General features: G+C 40.1%; 1 protein-coding gene across 1 annotated transcript; it reads left to right on the forward strand.

Annotated features, from left to right (window-relative positions):
• Nucleotides 1-4,544: 4,544 nt before the first annotated feature.
• Nucleotides 4,545-17,984, forward strand: slc4a1a (solute carrier family 4 member 1a (Diego blood group)). The gene is made up of 21 exons (XM_015948799.3): nt 4,545-4,739; nt 5,714-5,785; nt 5,925-5,980; nt 8,155-8,270; nt 8,355-8,401; nt 8,482-8,647; nt 8,751-8,886; nt 10,178-10,247; nt 10,329-10,371; nt 10,446-10,630; nt 10,728-10,935; nt 11,198-11,398; nt 11,475-11,623; nt 11,712-11,906; nt 12,005-12,250; nt 12,345-12,434; nt 16,029-16,195; nt 16,286-16,527; nt 16,616-16,785; nt 17,027-17,200; nt 17,281-17,984. The coding sequence occupies exons 2-21, from the start codon at nt 5,759-5,761 to the stop codon at nt 17,341-17,343; spliced, it is 2,751 nt and encodes a 916-aa protein (XP_015804285.3). The 5' UTR covers nt 4,545-4,739; nt 5,714-5,758; the 3' UTR covers nt 17,344-17,984.
• Nucleotides 17,985-19,431: the final 1,447 nt, after the last annotated feature.

Genomic DNA, 19,431 nt, shown 5'->3' on the forward strand with positions numbered 1-19,431 from the left:
AATCGTCGGACACGCCGTCTCATCTGCTTCTTTTCTAAACTCACAAACATCTGTCAGTAACAAAATCATTTTAAAGCCACTATGCGGATTCTCTCAAAGTTTCCATGGAGTCCATGACAAACTATTTTTGTTTTTATTGACCCTATCGTCTAATCTCACAGCTGAAATAAGCATCCTTAATAATCTGTGCACAGGAAGCTTTACCGATGCTGTAGTAAAACAAAAGGCATAATAATTTCTTAATAATAAAACGTTGTTGCAGCACCAAAGCAGCAGAAAAATGAGATTTTGCAATAAATATGCAAAAAATTTACATATGAATTGTTTTAGAGCCTTTTTGTTGGCAAAATCCGATATTAATTTTAGCTTTTACACATGGAAAAAAATGGGTCCTAACGTGGTTTGTGTGGCGTTGCCGTAGTGGGATGTCATCAGTAGGCACAGATCTCTTGTCCTCTTTTTTGGAAATGGAAATATGGTCACCCTATATTTTTTCAAAGAGAATTTATCAACCATTCAAAAACAAACCAGCAAAGCTTTTCACAATGCTCCAATAAAACATGCTTACACTAGAGGGCGCTAAACTAAACAGACATATTTTCCTCAGCCAGAGAGTCACACAAGTATTTGATGGAAGAGATGCTGCTTGGGGGAAAGTGCAGTGTTAGGTCTTTAAATAATTCATTAAACTGTAAAAATTATTACATTTGTTAGTGAATTATTTTGAATAGTGAAATAAAATATCTGGGAAATTTTTACTTTTGCATGCAGTAGTTTCATTTAAACGGAATACAAATCATGCATGTAGCCAAGTAGCTCACCAGCTAATCATAGATCTAACATGTATAGACTGGCCTTTTGGATCAAAGTTATTATTCAGCTTTTAAAACAATGACTACTGATTTTTTTATGACATGAAAGCAAGTTTTAAATGGCTGGTTTAAACTTTGCACAGAGTTGTGAAAAGAGACTCATTCATGACACACACACAGATTTTAGTAAAAGGTTTTTTCTAGATAATTCTGCTCCGAATGTCCTGAAAATGTTTATTTCACAAAGGTGAGTTAGCAGCAGTGCTGCACCTAAAAACAATCTCAGAGGTGAAATTAAAAACAATAAAACAAATGATGATCATTATAAAATCATTTTGATGAATAAAAATCTATATTGTACTGGTCTGTGCCGCCCTCTGGCGGGGTATGTGTGAAGCAGCAAAGAAGAGTTGACAGGTGGCAGACATAGAACACTTTTGATAGCTGGATGGCTCCCCTTTTCATCCCCCCACACATACATTTAACTCACGGTGCCAACAGACACCGGACAAGAACAACCCAGCATGAACTCTGAACTGAAACAAACAACGCTAACATAACCCCGAACAAAATAACCCTAAGAACACCATAAACTGAATAAACAAACCCAATTTACCGCCCCCCCCCCCAGAGTGCAATGTGGCCTTGCCGGCCTATCAGTGGCAGGGCCGCCACAATATTTATTTAAAGTGACTAAATAAAGATGCGGGTTGTGTTTCTGTGTCTCTAAGGAGTTATATGACGAGGGCCAAAAAAGTCATGTTTGAAGTCAATGGGGGCCACAAGAATGTGACTTTCTTAATTTAAAAATATAAACATTATTTGATGTAAATTCTTTAGTTTGTACTGTTCAAAAAGAAATCCAAAACAGGGTTATGACTGAAAATCAGAACATAAACCTGTTAGAAAGTGGCGATCTACATCAACATCCTATTGGAGAGACAAAATTCATCATTCAAGTGGGGGCCATATTAAAATGGCTTGGAGGGCCAAAAATGGCCTCCGGGCCGCACTTTGGACATGCCTGATGTAGAAGGACTAGGTGGGTCTTTGGTTCTGGTTCTCAGTGATAACCCAGTGTAGCCTGCTTGTTGCATCGCTGATAGAGTTCATATGTGACATTTTAGTCATTCAAACAGAAAAAGGAATATTAAAAGATCATTTTGGGTTTTTCTATACTCTGGACTTTTTTCTACACAATAATAATCTTTATTTAAGCAGATATAGGTTCCAGCTATGATTCAGGTCAACTGAACATATTTTTGAGCATGTGTGAATGTTGATTGACACTTAACTCATACAGTGTGTTCACATTTTGTCTTCATTTTATCACTTTCTCTTGTAGTGTTGACAGAAATGCCCTTTTTTCACGCTTCGTGATAACTAATGTAAAATTTTGTTTTTGTGCCTTCAGGTTTATTGGACCTTGACCAACATGCAACCAGAAATGTCTGAAGAGAGGGAGTGTCCGTACATTGTAGGCTGAGACACATGGGCTCAGCAGATAGCTGCTCTGATCAGCGATAACTAATATGTCTCCAGCTGGGCCGCACAGTTTTCCTCTCAGTGTGGGAAACATTATTACTCTCGTATGACTATTTTAGATGTTCCTTCAGATATTTCACCATGTATTTAGAACCTCACACCCTTGATTTATGGAGCAGTTGTTGGGTTTCTAAGCTTGTCCATGAATATTGCTCAATAAGGAACAGTTTGCACGGGCATTGGACTAAAGAAACGAATACATTTTTTTAGTTATGATTAGGCAAAACAATATACTGATGCACAAAGATCACAACATGCCCTATACGTTATAAATTGGAAGTGGAAATAAACACAAACATAAACAAATAGATTATTAAGAATTCCTGATCGTTGTCCATAATTTCATTGTGCAAAAAATAACATTTCTTGTGTTTTTGATTTGCTAAATAACAATATTCAGCCTTAAAGGTGTGGAACACTGAAAAATCCTTTTTAAAATCCTATTTCTGATTATAATCAGTCACTCTGAGAATGTTTCGAAGCTAACAGTTAGCATTAGCAACTTCACCACGTAGCAGAAGCTCCTCCAGGCTTGTGTTATTTTTGGAGATAAAACATCAACGTTGCAAGTCAGTGGTAGAGTCACGTTAGTGTTATCCAATCAGAGGAGAGATGTTCAAATATCAGGAAATAACACTCCAAATCCTGCATTTTGAAGCTCAGCTGTGATGTAGCTCACTTCTAGTTCCTGGAACAGGTGCACCAGTGTGTTTTTGCTCCCCTGAGTATGACTTACAAGGTATTCATTCCTACTGCAGACTGCTGCAAATATGTTGATTAAATGAGTGTTCCACCATTTTAAATACATTTTAAAACTTGGACATCTACAGTGAACTGACTCAGTCCTGATCAAAAATCATAATGCACTTTTTCTGAGCCATGCTCCACCCTCTGGATTGCAGTTTCAATTGACTGTCAGCAGAACAGTGATGCCAAATATTAATCAATGCTTTTTAAATCTAACACCCTTGTGATAGTAGCAGGTATTGTTGAGATAACATGTCACCTGATCAGAGCTTTAGTGATGTGGTTTGTGCTGGAGCAGCAGAATAAGAGAGACTTTGGGCCACTTGAAAGACGACAGAGACTGAATGGATACCACATTAATATTTTTGCCCATTACATTTGGAACTTTATTAGATCTGTCTGGTAAATAGTTTGTTGACACAATGACCTAATCAGCCAACCAAATGGCATACATCTAGTGTTTGTGGCATCAAGACAGGGTGAAGATGGCGTGCTGAAATTTAAACAGAGCATCAGAAGTAGAAGGGCCTTGGTGGCTTTGTGGCTCCGTGGCGGGTATTGGGCGGTACTCCTGACACCTACAGGATACGAAACTGGAAGAATACGTCCTAAACTCAGCTGCAGCATTTGAACTTATAAAAGTCCTAACCCTAACGCTACCACATGCATACCTAATGAAATGGCCAGTGAGTGTGTGTGGAAACCCGCAGGTGAGCTGAGACAAAGCAGAACGGTTGAGGCAAAGTGAAATGTTCTCATTGTTTCCTGTTCAACACCAAGCTACACAGATGGAGTCTACACGTTTCACAAAACTCTAATTTCAGCATGACTTCTAAATGATGATGGTGCTTTTTATCCTAAACAAGCCTTCAAACTACGCATTCATTATTCAGTCAACTCAAGCGACACCGTCATGAGCTGCAGGAACCATCTTGTTTTTGAGCAGTTCCAGATGTGTTGGAGTTTTGCTCTTTTTTTAAATAACTTGAATAAATCTAATTGTCTTCCTCATTTTGGTGGTCTGTGTTGGTATCTGTCATCCGAAAACAGCTTGACTTGCAGCCAGCGGCGGAGGAAGGAGGTGCTGCATCTTTGCTCCTTTCTCACATCTGGTGGGTTTCAGGGCTGAACTTTTATAAAGCTGAGTTAGATATCTTTACATCACACTTGGGGCTACCCCCTCCATCTCTGACTAATTTAATGAGGGAATCCCCAGTTAGTAAACAAGGTGACGTCCAGAGATGCTCTCCGTGTGATACTGCCATTCGCCCCCATCGCTACCCTCCACGCGTGGCCTCCTGACATGACCCGGCTCGGGTTGTTTCTGCCCTTGGGTCATGCAGAGAGGGTGGTGCAGACAAATTAGGGCTGGGATATCCCTGTCTCAAGGTGTCTTGTCCAGATAGAGATGTTTGTGTCATACACCCTGCTGCGCGGGCAGCCAGAGGGGTTGTGGGGTACTGCAAATGACTGCCGACGTACTTTCATGTGGGTGTTCCCGCTCCTCAGGGTCTATCACTGTACTCATCTTTTCGTTTGTCCCGGTTCACTTTGTCGCTGAGCTTGGCAAGGCAGGCAGAGCACTGATCCTCCTGTTTCCAGTTGTGGGGTCCAGGTGGGAGTACCTGCATACAGGTAAGGAAGGGTGTGGCCTCCTTGGGTTTGGAGTTACACTGACTTTGTAGCACTGATGGAGCAGAAGCTAGATATCTAACTAGAATGAAATATTTCAACAGGAAGTCAGGAGATAAGAAGGAAAATCATTTTTCTTTGAACTTTGGCTTGAGGGGAAAAAGGAAGAAAAATGTTTGGTGTAGTAAATTGTGACCAGATTTCTACTTTTTGCTCTCTTTGAAAATGTAAAAAGCAGATTTATAACAAATTTAAAATAAATACATTTTAATGCTGTTAGAATTTTGTCATTTGGCCTGTTTTAATGTAAAAACACCAAACTTCCTCTTTTTTATGCCAAATAAATTTACTATTTGAGTTCTGCAGATGATCAACTTATCGTAAAATGAAATATTATTTGTGTAATTACTTGTATTTAAGAATGTATTTAACACTGCAACCATTATTAATTACCTTCACATATGTGCAGCTACAGCATACATAGATAGAAATTACCCTTTACAAAAATGCTTTTGTGAAATATCAAATACTTGAAATATGCAAATTCAAAAAGTACTGTCCTACAGCTGCTGAAGAAACCACATATGTGTCTGGATGAAGGGTGTAACCCAAAGATAAGACTCTGAAGTCTTCTATTTAAACCCTATTGCAGTTCAAATAGTCAACGGTTAACTGATTATCTGCTGCTCTGCAGACAATCTTTGGGTCCAACTCATGATGGTATTTTTTATCAATATTTTTGTGCAAAAAAGCTCAAAATAGGTTTTATCAGTTGGAGACTTTAGTTGTAATTGTAAACATTGAGACAACCAGACAGGTTTACCTAACACCGTGAATAGTTTGTCGAATATCAATCCAATCAAGTTGGACCCAATGGGTCCTCTGTCATGCGTAGGTTTTGGTGAAGATCAGCATTTGGGTGTCATAAATAAATCATATCATTCTTTGTGTGCTGATTTGTTTGTTTTCCTGTTCAGGGAATGCGTTAAGTAGCTGAACGTTGAGACAGACATTCAATACCCATGGAGAACCACTTCAGCTTTGATGAGGTTGGTTTGTGTTTTAAATCCAACATCTTAAAGTGTTTGATTTAATCATAAAGGATGGTTATTATGATTTAATGAATTTTAAAACAAATATTTATTTCTACCTGACAGCTATTCTTTTTTTAACTTTCCTCCGCTGTAGGGCAGTGACGTGTCCTGTGGGGATAATGACCCCGCCTTTCCTTCTCCTGTAAGACTGTAAGTCTCTCAGAACATCGAAACTTGTTTTCTCTAACGGCTTCCTGGGATACTCTGCACCTTGTTTCTGATAAGATGATAGAGATTGCTTAATAATATCTATGAATAATAATATGAAATAGAGTTTGTAGGCAGTTTGTGATTCTTTTCTTTGTCATTGCCCAGCTCCTCTAGCACGCACACAATCTAACCCATTAGAACGTACATGTCGCTAACCCCGCCTAACCGATGGGCCACAAGACCACAAGCTGCTGCTAAAATCAAGCAAAATCGATCTGAAATGTGATGCATACACTGTAAACTTTAAGGTCACAGAACTCAAAAAAAATTTTTGTAACAGATTACACAAAAATATATAAGTGATGTATTTAAATATTTTAAATTTACAGAAAATATACATTACATTTGCAGTTGCCCTAAATTATCTCAGTGTTATCTTAAAAATGTTTACGTTCCTCAACTTATAATTAGGGAGTAATTCACTCAAGATTTTCAACATTTTTCAACTCATTATTTGGAAAATATACTTAAAATGTTAATATTTTTTACTCAAACTTAATAAGTTGACATAACTCAAAAATTGTTGTACTACACTAACCAAGGTAAGTTGCTATCAGCACATGATTCACACACCCTGCCAGTGAGTGAACTTGCATGCAAAGCCAAGTCGAAATCATCAAGTGTGAACCACCACAGTATTAATTAAAGTGGAACGGCACAGGGTGGTCATTCCTTTGACCAACCTCCTCACTTATGGTGGCAACATGATACAAAAAGTAACACCACATTTTCAGCACTGAATGAAGTAATAACTAAGAACAACAATGCCCCACGATAAACACGCATAAACACCCCAAAATAGAACAAAATAACTAAAAACATAATTACCCACCAGTTATTTGTTGTGCCTGAAATCAACCAAAATTGCTTGTTTGTGCTTGGTTTTTCCTATAGATCCACAAATATTTTAAGAAATATATAAGTCTGTTTATTAGACACACTTTAAGTTGACATAAAGATGAATAGAATAATATAGAAACATAAAATTATAAATTATTTCAAATTAGTTCATTTTACTCATTCAAGTTAAGTTGTTCTTTATAGATTTATTTCAGTTATGCTCACTAATATATATATTTTCAGATTAATTAAAATGTTTGAGTTCTATGTACTTAAAACAAGGAGAAGATTGAACTAATTCAACACATTTGAGTTCTAAAAACTTTTTTTATGAGTGTCACCTACTCAATATATTTGATTATTTTCAACATTTGGGTTTGCAGTGTAATGGTGATTCGAATTATGGGAAATGCTGGGATTTTATAAATTACTCGAATCATGAGGAAAACTGGCAAATAGCAGGAGACTTTTCAACAGAAGAAAAGTTAGAATCGAACATCTTCATAATCCAATTAGTGTTGAACGGTAAATGAGTGTGTGTTCAGACAAAACTAATAATTAAAAGTTTCATTCCTTTTTTTCATGCAAAAGCACTTTAAGGTGCTGTAAAAAAATTTTTACAAAATCTTTTTTATGGATGTGACAAATAGCCTTACCCATAGTGCAATGTAGATTTTTATAATCAATTTACAAGAATGCAACTAAACAGTGGAAGTACGTGTTTTAAAAGTCGTGTTCAGCACACTTAACTAATTAGCCTGAACTCTGCTGGTGGCGGTCAGAAGGACCAGTGACACATGTGCTCAGCAGCCTCACCTCTGCCAGTGCGCCCCAGGCCAGCTGTGGCTATGCCACAGCCTATCACCATCAGTGTGTGAATGGATGAATGATACACTGTAGTGAAGGTCATTTATCTGTCTGAAGAAAGAGATGCTAAAGTGAAAGCTGTCTGCTTTTTAAATCAAATATTTATAGCTTAACAACAAATAAACAAGCAAGACGTCAGGAACAGGGCTACAGCCAGCTCTTCTGCATTTTAAACCTATCTGTGGTCTAGACTCACTCATGAGGCCTCCTATGATGATCAAGATAAGAACACTGCAGATAAGTTTGTGTATGCCTGCCATCTAGTGGCGATGTAGCTGTACTGCACATCTTTCCAAATCATAACTTCTGGTTTTAGCAGCTAGTTTGAGACTGAAGGGTGTGCACTCGTGCCATTTTTATCTTAATGCATCTGAAATATGTTTTGTTTTGTTTATTCAAATCATCAGGACTTTACCAGATCAGAGTTGTATCGATGATCCTGAAAAGACAAGGGAAGAAAAGGAGGAAGAGGAGGACTATGAGGCACCCCCTGAAGCCATCGTCATTCCCAGTGATTCAGATGGTGAACCACTCTGCGATTAGCTGATTAGATTGACTCATCTATCTGTGTTCTCACATTAATCACTTCTTCGTCTCGTTGTTTAAGCTTTTCTTAATCTCAACACCAATGCCACCACAAGAGGGGATGCTCAAGTTAGTCTGTGCTTTTATATTTAACTTTACAATTTTTACCATTATCGTTTTATATGTTGAACCTTATGGTATAACCACAGGCCTACGTTGAGCTGAATGAGCTCCAGGGTAACGTCTGGCAGGAGACCGGCCGATGGGTGGGCTATGAGGAGAACCTTGACTCTGCTACGGGAAAGTGGGGTCCTTCTCATGTCTCTTACCTCACCTTCAGGAGCTTACTCCAAGTCCGCAGAACCCTGAGCTCAGGTGATTCAAATGAAACATCATGAAAACATGCACGTGTACAGATGAGACTTTCCTGGGTCTTGTTGATTGAACCAGTTTAGATACCTCAACCCTCTGTCCTCAGGCGCGATCATCTTTGACATGAACGCCAGCACTCTGTCTGCTGTGGCTGAGAAAATAGTCGATGAGCTCCTCAGCAAGAACGAAATCCGCCCCAGTGATCGAGACGCCCTGCTGAGAGCTCTCCTGATGAGGCGCAGGTAACCACTACGTGGGGGTGTTTTAGTCGACTATGCATGAATATAAATTCAGGAGCTTCTTTTACAACATACCGTAAATCCTCTAATACAGGCCCGGGCCTGTATTTGACTCAAGCTCATCAAGCTCCAGGCCTTTATTGGAAGGAGGACCAGAATTGGAGGCAGGCCTCAATTTCTATTTGAGCAAAATGAACTAATGGTTCGCTGGAGTTTTTGACAATTAAAATTGCGCCCACATTTTCAAAGTTAAACACATTTCTTTTAACAACGGTAGTTTCTGCTTCAGCCATCTCCCCCCTCCCCCTGCTTCAGCCCTCTCCCCCCTCCTCCTGCGCAGCGGCCGCAAACTCACTGATGTGCCTGCAGCCTCTCAGAGTTCCTGCTGCTCTAAACATTAAAATAATTATTTCATTTTCTGTTCCTCACTTCTGATTACCTTCAATGGTGTCTGGTTGTTGCAACCACCAGGTACAAAAACTAACTTGTTTTTATTTGACTATTTTTCTGTCCTGCCTGTTTATTATCTTTCTGCATCTCCTCTCAATCCTAAAGAAAAACTGCTACCTGGATTCATATATATTCACCTTATGAGTTACCTTTGAACTGCAGTTCTTAAAGATCTACCGACCGCAAAAACAGCGGAGTGCTCCCTGCTTGGCAGCTGCATCAGTGATCGGTGCGTCGCCGGAGGACAAGGTGATGGGCCCCGCTCCACAGCAGTGAAACACATCAGGCGCAAATAAAAGACAGAAAACATTAAAGGAAATGAACCGACATGAACGATGGCGTGTCAGTACCGACGCTCTGGCACAGCGCGTCCCCCCCCGAGCGCAGGAGCTTGTCACCTGCTGACAGCAGGCTGCTGTCTTTTCCGAGGGCTGCATCTTGCCGGTCATTATCACGTGACAGCGACTAGTCGATGACAGGCATAACAAGTCACTATAGTGAAGTCGACTAGTTCATACAACCCCTGCTACGGCTCCCCAGAGTGTTCTGCAGCGCACGTTCTCTTTGAACTTGATATCAAATTTTCGCCTCCTCTTCGTCTCTGCACGGTTAAAGTTACCCTCGCTGTCTATCACTGGCAAATCAAAAGTGAGACGGATGACACAACCGCCCCCCATACTTGCTTGTTACCACATTCCACCCGGCCACAATAAGAAACTGGCCATTATTCACCTCCGCCAACTCCGACACCGGCCAAAATATGAGACCCGGCCGTTAATTGAATACAGGCCTGTATTAGAGGATTTACGGTAGACGTATTTGCTCATTTTACTTGTCCTTGCAGTCAAACTGAGGGACCTAAACTTACTCAGCTCGGAGACATCCAAATGCAGACTTTTTCTGTTGCAAAGAAGGTAATTATTATCCACCTTTAGTCTGCTGTTACCACAACACAACACAAGTAACATCTGCTGTATGTTCTTCTGTTTTTGTAGAGAGAAAGTTCTGACAATGTGGAAGCCTCCATTGTCCTCACAGGTTTGTGTTATACCTGCAGGTTTGGGTTGTTTCTACATTGGTTACAGTCGTAGTGAAATGTGTCTTTCTTGTAGGTATCCTCGACCTCCTGCAGAAACCGGTGATGGCTTTCGTCCGGCTGAGCGACTCTGTGGTCATGGAGACTGTTCTGCAGTCTTCTGTTCCTGTTCGCTTCGTTTTCATGCTGGTTGGACCGAGCCAGAGCGGGCTGGACTACAGTCAGATTGGACGTGCCATGAGTGCCCTGATGGCCGACTGGGTAAGAGACACGATAAGAAAGGGAGAGTGGAGATACAATTCTACCGTGTTGGTCTGATTCAGACAGAGAAAAGCTTTACGGCTCTCCTCCATGTTAGGTGTTCTGTCTGGAAGCTTACCTGGCGCAAACTGAGAAAGATCTGGCTATTGCCATCGCTGACTTCATGGACTGCAGCATCGTGATTCCTCCTACTGAGATCCAAGACACGGCCATGTTGGAGCCAATAATAGCCTTCCAGAGTAAGATGTTGCGTGAAAGACTCCGCCCCTCTGACACTCGACTTGCCTTCGGAGAAAGGGCAGAAGGTCAGCAACCCTTCACAGAAAATATAATAATGTGCATTTTAACTTAATTCTGTGAGTGTTTTTAGTTAATTAGCCTAAACAGTTGACCTATGTGTGATCAATATATATAAAATCTATCAAAAGTTTCACAAAACCTCTAAAGGAGTTTCGATTTCAGCCCTCTGTGCTTTTGAATCTACTACATCATTCGTAGAACTAATCAAAGATGATATGTGGAACACGATGCTAACGCTGAAAAGCGATTTGATTAACTGTCCAACAGACAAAGGTCCAGAAGGACCAAAGGAGGACCCTCTGGCTCGAACAGGCTATCCTTTTGGTGGAATGGTGAAAGACATCAAGCGGCGTTACCGCCACTACCTCAGCGACTACACAGATGCTCTGAACCCTCAGGTCATCTCTGCCATCATCTTCATCTACTTTGCTGCCCTTTCCCCTGCCATCACTTTTGGAGGACTTCTGGGTAAAACAAAAGTCTAAGAGAGAAAGACATCAGTGACATCTGAAGCTCATGATGATTCTCTCTGGTTTGAATCTAGCTGACAAAACAGACAAAATGATGGGCGTATCAGAGCTTATGATCGCCACCTGCGTCCAGGGCATCATCTTCTGCCTTTTAGCTGCCCAGCCTGTCCTTGTCATTGGCTTTTCTGGACCTCTGCTCCTGTTTGAGGAAGCCTTTTTTGCTGTATGTAAAATTTATAAAATGTGATATTGTTTGTAAAAAAAAACCCTAATGTTTTTAATGAAACCCTTCTTCCCTGTTCTTTCGTTAGTTCTGCAAGGCCCAGGGCATTGAGTACATAGTGGGCCGTATCTGGGTGGGCATATGGCTGGTAGTGATCGTGGTCATTGTCGTGGCAGTGGAAGGAAGCTTCTTGGTCCGATTCATCTCTCGCTTCACCCAAGAAATCTTCTCCATCCTCATCTCACTCATCTTTATCTATGAAACTTTTGCCAAGCTCATAAAGGTCTCCACATGTCATTCTTCCATTATATCCCACCTGGTCCTTTTCTTGCAGCGGACACATTTATTTGGCATTCTTTTTCTTACCGTTCTTCTCATCAGATCTTCAAAACCCATCCTTTGATCCTGAACTACGACCATCTGAATGACACACTGGACAACCCCTTCCACCCTGTCATTAAAGAGCATGTTGAGATACATCCAGATGGAAACGTCACTGTTAAAGAGCTAGAGGTGGAAAGGCCATACCCCAACACTGCCCTGCTGTCTATGTGCCTGATGTTTGGCTGCTTCTTCATCGCATACTTCCTTCGTCAGTTTAAAACTGGTACCTTCTTGCCTGGCCCGGTAAGACCTCATGTTGAATTTACTCTCGAGTTCTAAGTTTAAAATACCCTCTACATCATTTCAGTCATGATGCATCTTTGTTCTTTTAATGGAGATTCGTCGTTTGATTGGAGATTTTGGAGTGCCCATTGCCATCTTCTTCATGATTGCTGTGGACATCAGCATTGAAGATGCTTACACTCAGGTAAGTGTGGTAGAGAGTGTCAAAAATTTCTTACAATTTTTTATTTACTTCATTCATTATTAGTGACGCAAAGCTGGTAGATAATGACCACTTCTTAACCAAAAACTACATATCCTTAAAGGTGTGGAACACTGAAAACTATTTTTTTTTAATCATATTTCTGATTATTATCAGTCACTCTGAGTTTTTCATGCAGACTGAACATGAAAATAGTCTCCTGCATCAGCTTCTGATAGAAAATAGAAGATGAAACTCTAGGATTTGAAAAGTCTGACAGATCTACATCACACTGTCACTTAACATTCATGGACTCACCCGTCTTGACTTGGGATGGGGAAGACTGTTGATGGTTTAGTGTCCAGGAAACAGCAGAGAACGGGTGTGTCCGAATCCACGGGAAGGATGCTTGTAAGAGTGCATTTTGAGGTCGATGACGTCACAGCGCAATGAGGAGTACTATCCGAATTCCAAGAATACTCATTCTCGCGTCCTCAAATGCGTCCTCGCTCCGCCCACATTTCGAGGACGGGTCTGTTGTATCCTCACAGAACAAGGCTATCCCAGCATGCTTTGCGCGCCGGCCGTGGATTTTCAACAGGAAGAGAAAATGGGGAGAGCTACGAAGTTTTAAACGTAAGTTTGTTAAAAACTAGCCGTAGAAACCTAAAAAGCTTAAAGCGGTTCAGTTTATAGACATTTTTCGCTTGTATATTTGTTTTTTAAATTGCATTTTAGGCAGAAATCAGCCAGAACGAGTTTGTTTCGCAGGTCCCAGTTATTCCTGTGTGTGTGTGTGTGTGTGTGTGTGTGTGTGTGTGTGTGTGTGTGGCGAATTAAACTTGTCATTTGTTTTAAGGACAACGGAGCAAAGAAGCGTTTTTATTTAGCTTAGAGGTGAAGAGTGAAGCTGTTTACACACAACCACAGAAGTTCTGCTGTGAAAAGTAGTTTTACATTCAGGGATTTACACAGCTGACACGTTTTAATGAAATAAAAATTGTTTGTGTGAAGAATATAATTTTTATCTTCTCGTGTGGATAAGTGTAAAAATGTGTTTATTGCCTTTTTGTCACCTGTGGTCTGATTTTCTCTGTAGGACTGCAGGTGTCCAGGGTCAGGAGAGGCTTTACCTGGTGGTCCTCCTGGGAGAGAGGCCTTCTACTGTCATCATGTTAATGTTATTTAGCTGTTTGATATTTTAACACATTTATTTAAACAAATACTAACTGATAACTTTTTCTGGTCATTGATTTCATCACCAGTTTTATTATTGCAGATGTTTTTGAACATGTTACATGAACAGAAAATGAAAAGATGGTAAGGAGACAAGATTATTTATAATAGGTTACACTTATTTACAGATCAAAACCAGTATGGACCAGTTTTGTACGGTTAAAGCAGGATTAACCTGAGTGACTCTTCCTGGATCATTTATTTAAACTGAGAGAGCAGGAAGTCTTTAACAGTGCAGCTGGATCTGCTGCAGGAGGATCCAGGCGTGGATGGACGTTTCTGGCCAGAGGAACATCATACAGGATGGTCTGCAGAGAGCTTTGGGACGCTTCCTCTCACTGTCCACTCCATCGTCCATCTACAGGGCCTGCTGGGCTGGCTCAGACGACGGCTGTTACATCTCTAAGATGTATTCAGAAATATGAAATCAGGAGACAGTTTATGGATCCACCGGTATAACAATTGTGACTCTTCCGCAAATAAAACCACAGTGTTGTTTTTAATAGAGGTTCCTACATAAATGACTTGCCTGTTAACAGTAGTGGTGGTCTGCTGGTACCTCCTCCAGGACAGAGCACCACTGACCTCCTCCACACACATCTTCCTCAGGCTCATCCTCCAGACCCACAACTTCACCAGCACAGAGGCAGATGTGCAGCACAGTGCATGCTGACCTGTAATAAATTTAAAAAAGAGTTTTTTTATTGAAAAATGTTAAACAAAACATATAACCTACAGTACACTGGTTCTGTTCAGTTTAAAGAAACGCAGCAGGGAATAGCTAAATAAAAACTACAGAGAATTTACATTTTAAAGACAGATCTAATCATTATTAGTCTTAAGTTGAATAAACAAATACACATTGAAAACACTTCATTGCTATTTTATTAAAAAGCCTGTTTTTAAAACGTTTTACCCCATTTGATGCTAAATAAGAAGTTCTACGGTCCAATTTACATTAGAAAACATCCTACTGCATTCAACATTTATAATGCATTTGGTTTATATTAATTACCTACATGTTAATACTCTGCAGAAATGTGTTGTGTACATTTAACAAGTTCATTATGTAGCTTAAAACATACATGAAACCATCTAAAGTTAACATGTAAATCCTGAAAGCTTCTAGAATAAACAAAGTTACTTTACCTGAAAACGGTTGTCAACAAACGCTGCTGATGGACGTGAAGCTGCTGTAGCTCCTGCTCGATTTTCGTAGCTTTAGCATTTTTCCTTTGCATGTAGCTGCCGCCACGGCTGTAACGGGACCTACGGGCCACCGTAGAGGTGAAGGCTAGACTGTCCGAATTCAGAGCCGCTGGGTTCCGGTCTTAGCGGTCTAACAAGGACCCGGCCTTGCTGGACCGGCGAGGACCCGTACTCATAAGCATCCTTCCTGTGGATTCGGACACACCCAATGTCTTGGCTAATAGAAGCTAACTGTTAGCATTAACAGCGTTAGTACATGGCAAAACTCCTCCAGACTTGTGATACTTGTGGATATAAAACATCAACATTGCAAGTCAGCTGTAGAGTTGCATTGCTCTTATCCAATCTGAGACGAGATGTCCAACTATCAGGAACTAAGACTCCAGAACCTGCCGTCTGAAGCTCATCTGTGATCGGGCTCACTTCTAGTTCCTGGAAATGGTGCACCGGTATTTTTGTCCCCCGAGTACGACTTACAAGCCATTCATTCCTACTAGAGTTTGTTGTAGAGGTATTGACTAACGTATTCCACACCTTTAATGCGATCTTTGCTTTTTTTGTTGTTGTTGTATGTCTGCTTAAAATACGTTGTAGGTATTCCACGAATATAGAATTTGGAAAACATGGTACAATAGTGAAAAGCATTATTAAACAGTGTTGTAGTCAATTCACTATCTCTTGAGTCCAAGTCACACTCGAGTCTTTAGTTTTCAAGTTCAAGTGCAAGTCCAACTTCCAAAAAGTTAGCGTAAGTCAAGTCTGGGTCAAGACTATTGTCTAAGTTAGCATGTAGCTAGCGCTAATGTTAGATTGTCATATTATTTCAGGTTAGTGGACAAATGAAATAACAACACATTCCCAAAGCCTTTGTAAGGCCTTGTAAAGCCTTTACACATCTTGTGGTACATGTGAACTCTCTCTGGAAATGTTGAATACATTAAACAGTGGCACACCATATCTGCACATGTTGTCCAAGTGCGAGCCATCGGCGTGCTCCTCGAGACAAGTCACAAGTTCCTCAACGCACCTCGAGCACTCCATCCCCGACATGAAAATATACACTTGGTTCAGCATGTTTCAGCTGACTCCAAACTACTGAAGTTTGTGTTAGAAGCTTTGGTTTCTGGTCCTCATGAATATATCCTCTTGTAGAAACTGGTTGTGCCAAAAGGTGTTGAAGTGACTAACCCCAGAGAAAGAGGCTGGATAATCAACCCCATGGGAGAAAAGAAGCCTTTCCCTATTTGGATGATGGGGGGCTGCTGTATCCCTGCTTTGCTCGTCTTCATTCTCATCTTCATGGAGTCCCAGATTACTACGTGAGTTTAACTTTGTAGGATAATATGGCTGCTATAAGCACTTTATGTGAGAAGAGTCATGTATGAGAGGTGTCCTGTTTTATATTCCAGGCTGATCGTGAGCAAACCTGAAAGGAAAATGGTGAAAGGCTCTGGTTTTCATTTTGATCTTCTCCTCCTGGTCACCATGGGAGGCATTTCCTCCATCTTTGGGGTGCCCTGGCTGAGTGCTGCTACCGTGCGCTCCGTTACCCATGCCAACGCTCTCACCGTCATGTCCAAGGGCCCCAAACCAGAGATAGAGAAAGTAGTTGAGCAGAGGATCAGTGGAATGTTTGTGGCCCTCATGGTTGGTAAGTGCTGCCATCTATAGCGTGGGTGCAGGCATGGCATACAACGGATTAGCAACCTTTTTCTGACCACCTTCTTTCTGACTGTCAGGTGTTTCCATTTTCATGGAGCCCATTCTGAAGATGATTCCCATGACAGCCTTGTTTGGTATCTTCCTCTATATGGGTATCACCTCACTGAGTGGAGTCCAGATGTGGGATCGGATGCTTCTGCTGTTTACCCCAAAGAAATACCATCCATCTGATGCCTATGCCACCAGGGTATCAGTCCTACTTGAATTTGATGTTGTTCAAGTGCTAAATCCTTTGTGACTTAGAAGGAGCCACTTTATAAAATGTAGTAATTTAGTGCTTCTAATCAGGTTTTTCTGAATCATCTTTCCAAAAGTTTTTTTTGCAGATTGTTTTGTGCGTGTATGCAACTGACTGGAGTTTTTGTATGTTTAATTTACATCCCCAACAACAGTAACCCTTTAATAATCCTTGCTCTTCATCTGTGCAGGTGAGGACATTGCGGATGCACCTCTTCACTCTGGTCCAGGTCCTATGTCTAGCTGTTCTGTGGGCAGTTAAGCAGAGTCCCTTCTCCCTGGCTCTTCCTTTCTTCCTCATCCTCACCATCCCACTGCGCATGTTGATGACCGGCCGGGTCTTCACTGCCATGGAGATGAAATGTGTAAGGACATTTTGGTGAATTGTTCTCATGCATGGCGTGTAGTGTTCTCTGTTCTAAGAGGATGTTTTTTTGTGTTGCAGCTGGATGCAGATGATGCCAAGGTGAAATTTGATGATGAAACCACAGACGACCTATTGGCATAAACGTAGAACACGTTAGTGTTACTGGAACTTATTTGTCATTTCTAACTGTTCTGTTTTCTTTTGAATCTTGCTTTTCATCACAATTATTCACACAAATTCCAGGAGACAATTAATAGAGCCAGAAACAAAAGTCCAATTTCAATGTCTTTCTTTTATTTTTTACACATAAAATTATGACATATTTAATGTTTTTACACATAATAATAGTAATAGCTTTTCACATAATGTGATCTTTAATCTAAGATCAGAGGCCCTTTACGCAATGCAAGCAGATGTATCCATTTAGCTTTCAGTATGACTCTAGTATGACCTTTTAGTGACCTTGCTGTTGTTTTATCTGTGCCTGTGTTAAAACTTAAGCTGCTTGAGCTCATTCAATTAGATATTTATGGTGACACAACAGAGTTTTGTGACAGTCTACCTGCATTGAATTTGTTATTCTCAAAAATATTATAAGTTGTGTTTTTCAAGTTTGCTCCATTTGTGTTTTCCTCATGTAACCTGTTAAGTTGCCTGTTAAGAATGTGTGTATAAATATGTTTTGTTCATATATATCAGATTTTAGTGTGTAAATGCTTTCATGGTGATAATCATGCAACAAGCAAAAATAAGAGGCCTAGAATAAAATAATTGTCTGAGGAGACTGTTGCATCAGGGAACATTTTCCTTTTGTTTTGCCTCAAACTTTGTGTGTTTGAACCACTGTACATGCTTTGGATTTCCCTTAACTAAAAAAAAAACAACTTTAAAACGATTTTTTTTTCCATAAATGCTATGTTTACATATTTTTCATGCTTTAAGCCAAAGTTCTAGGCTGCTTTCAAGGTGATCACGTAAATCCCAGTACTATAAAGTTTTTATTCAAAACTAGTGGATGGCGACTTGTTTGCCAAGAGTCTTAATGAGATAAATTATAGTAGGATTGTTCCTCAGAGAGAAATGTGTTCGTTATTCTTATATTATGTTTAAAATACTATTTAAAACATAAACGTTCTAAAAACATGATACGCAAGCATAATATTCTACATGGGAAAATTACTATTTTAGCTGCCTTTTTATCCTGCTAATAGGTTAAATAGTTGGTTTTATTTTTAAGTCTAGTATTGTCTAGTTTTATTCAGCCATATTCATGATTTCAATCTTCATCAAAGGCAAAACAAAAAAGTAATTAACAATTACACGTTAAATTCGATTTAATACTTTGTAACCACATACAGGAAACATGATATAAATTACTGTGAAAGATAAATACGAACAGGATAATTGAAATTTAAGGTAAACAAAAAAGATAACACAATTGAATTCTTCAAACTATATTATATAATTTTAATTGTAATTGTAGAAGTTTATTTAAACAGTGACAGTGCACAACTTGACATTAACCACAAAAGAAAGATGCAATGTACCAGGTTATAGTGGGGATGCTAATTTCCACCTGTAGTGCCTGGGAAGGTTGATATTAAAATCACTAAACTAAAACAAAAGACGACTGTTTTTGTCCAGTTAGCTAAATTCCTGACACTAATCCAATAATACTTTATTCCTACTGTAAGTGAACATAGCACAGTTTAACAAGACTGAGTGCCTGAAAGTCTTTGTTTTCCTTCAATCGGACGGACTGGATTGGACGGCCGGGGGTTCCGCCCACAAACACACAAGGTGGAGTTGAAAAAATAACATGCTGGGCTAAAATGAAGCTGTCAAACAGCCAGTTACGTTTGAGTCAAAGAGGTTTGGTGCCGGGGGAACGGCACGGACACCGGAAATAAGAGTTAGGAGAATAATCAGACACTGATTGGTGTCAATTATAAACTTTAAAGATGTGTGCGTTCAATGAAAAAAAGTTCACTGGTGGCGTTTAAATTAGGTAACCAGTAAAGCGATTTTTCTTTCAAGTGTAGGCAGACGAAATGTTAGAGATGCAAACTTCAGTGGGAGACGTGAAAGTCGGGCTCGATGAGAAACAATAAACTCTGCTGGCTGAGCTCAGAAAATCAGCGGCGTTAACACTGGGGAACATGGGGATGTGTCGGTGTAGCGGAAATGGTTGGATGGAGAGAAGAGAGCTGCTGCACGTTGACTGGAGGG

The sequence above is a fragment of the Nothobranchius furzeri genome, chromosome 5 (assembly GCF_043380555.1).
Source record: "Nothobranchius furzeri strain GRZ-AD chromosome 5, NfurGRZ-RIMD1, whole genome shotgun sequence".
Classification (NCBI taxonomy): domain Eukaryota; kingdom Metazoa; phylum Chordata; class Actinopteri; order Cyprinodontiformes; family Nothobranchiidae; genus Nothobranchius; species Nothobranchius furzeri.

Bases quoted from the DNA above. Each gene is read 5' to 3' on its own strand.
- slc4a1a (XM_015948799.3), top strand. From the start codon at position 5,759: ATGGAGAACCACTTCAGCTTTGATGAG. The intron at 12,251-12,344 runs GTAAGACCTCAT...CTTTTAATGGAG, and splicing joins GTACCTTCTTGCCTGGCCCG to ATTCGTCGTTTGATTGGAGA. The intron at 17,201-17,280 runs GTAAGGACATTT...TTTGTGTTGCAG, and splicing joins CTGCCATGGAGATGAAATGT to CTGGATGCAGATGATGCCAA.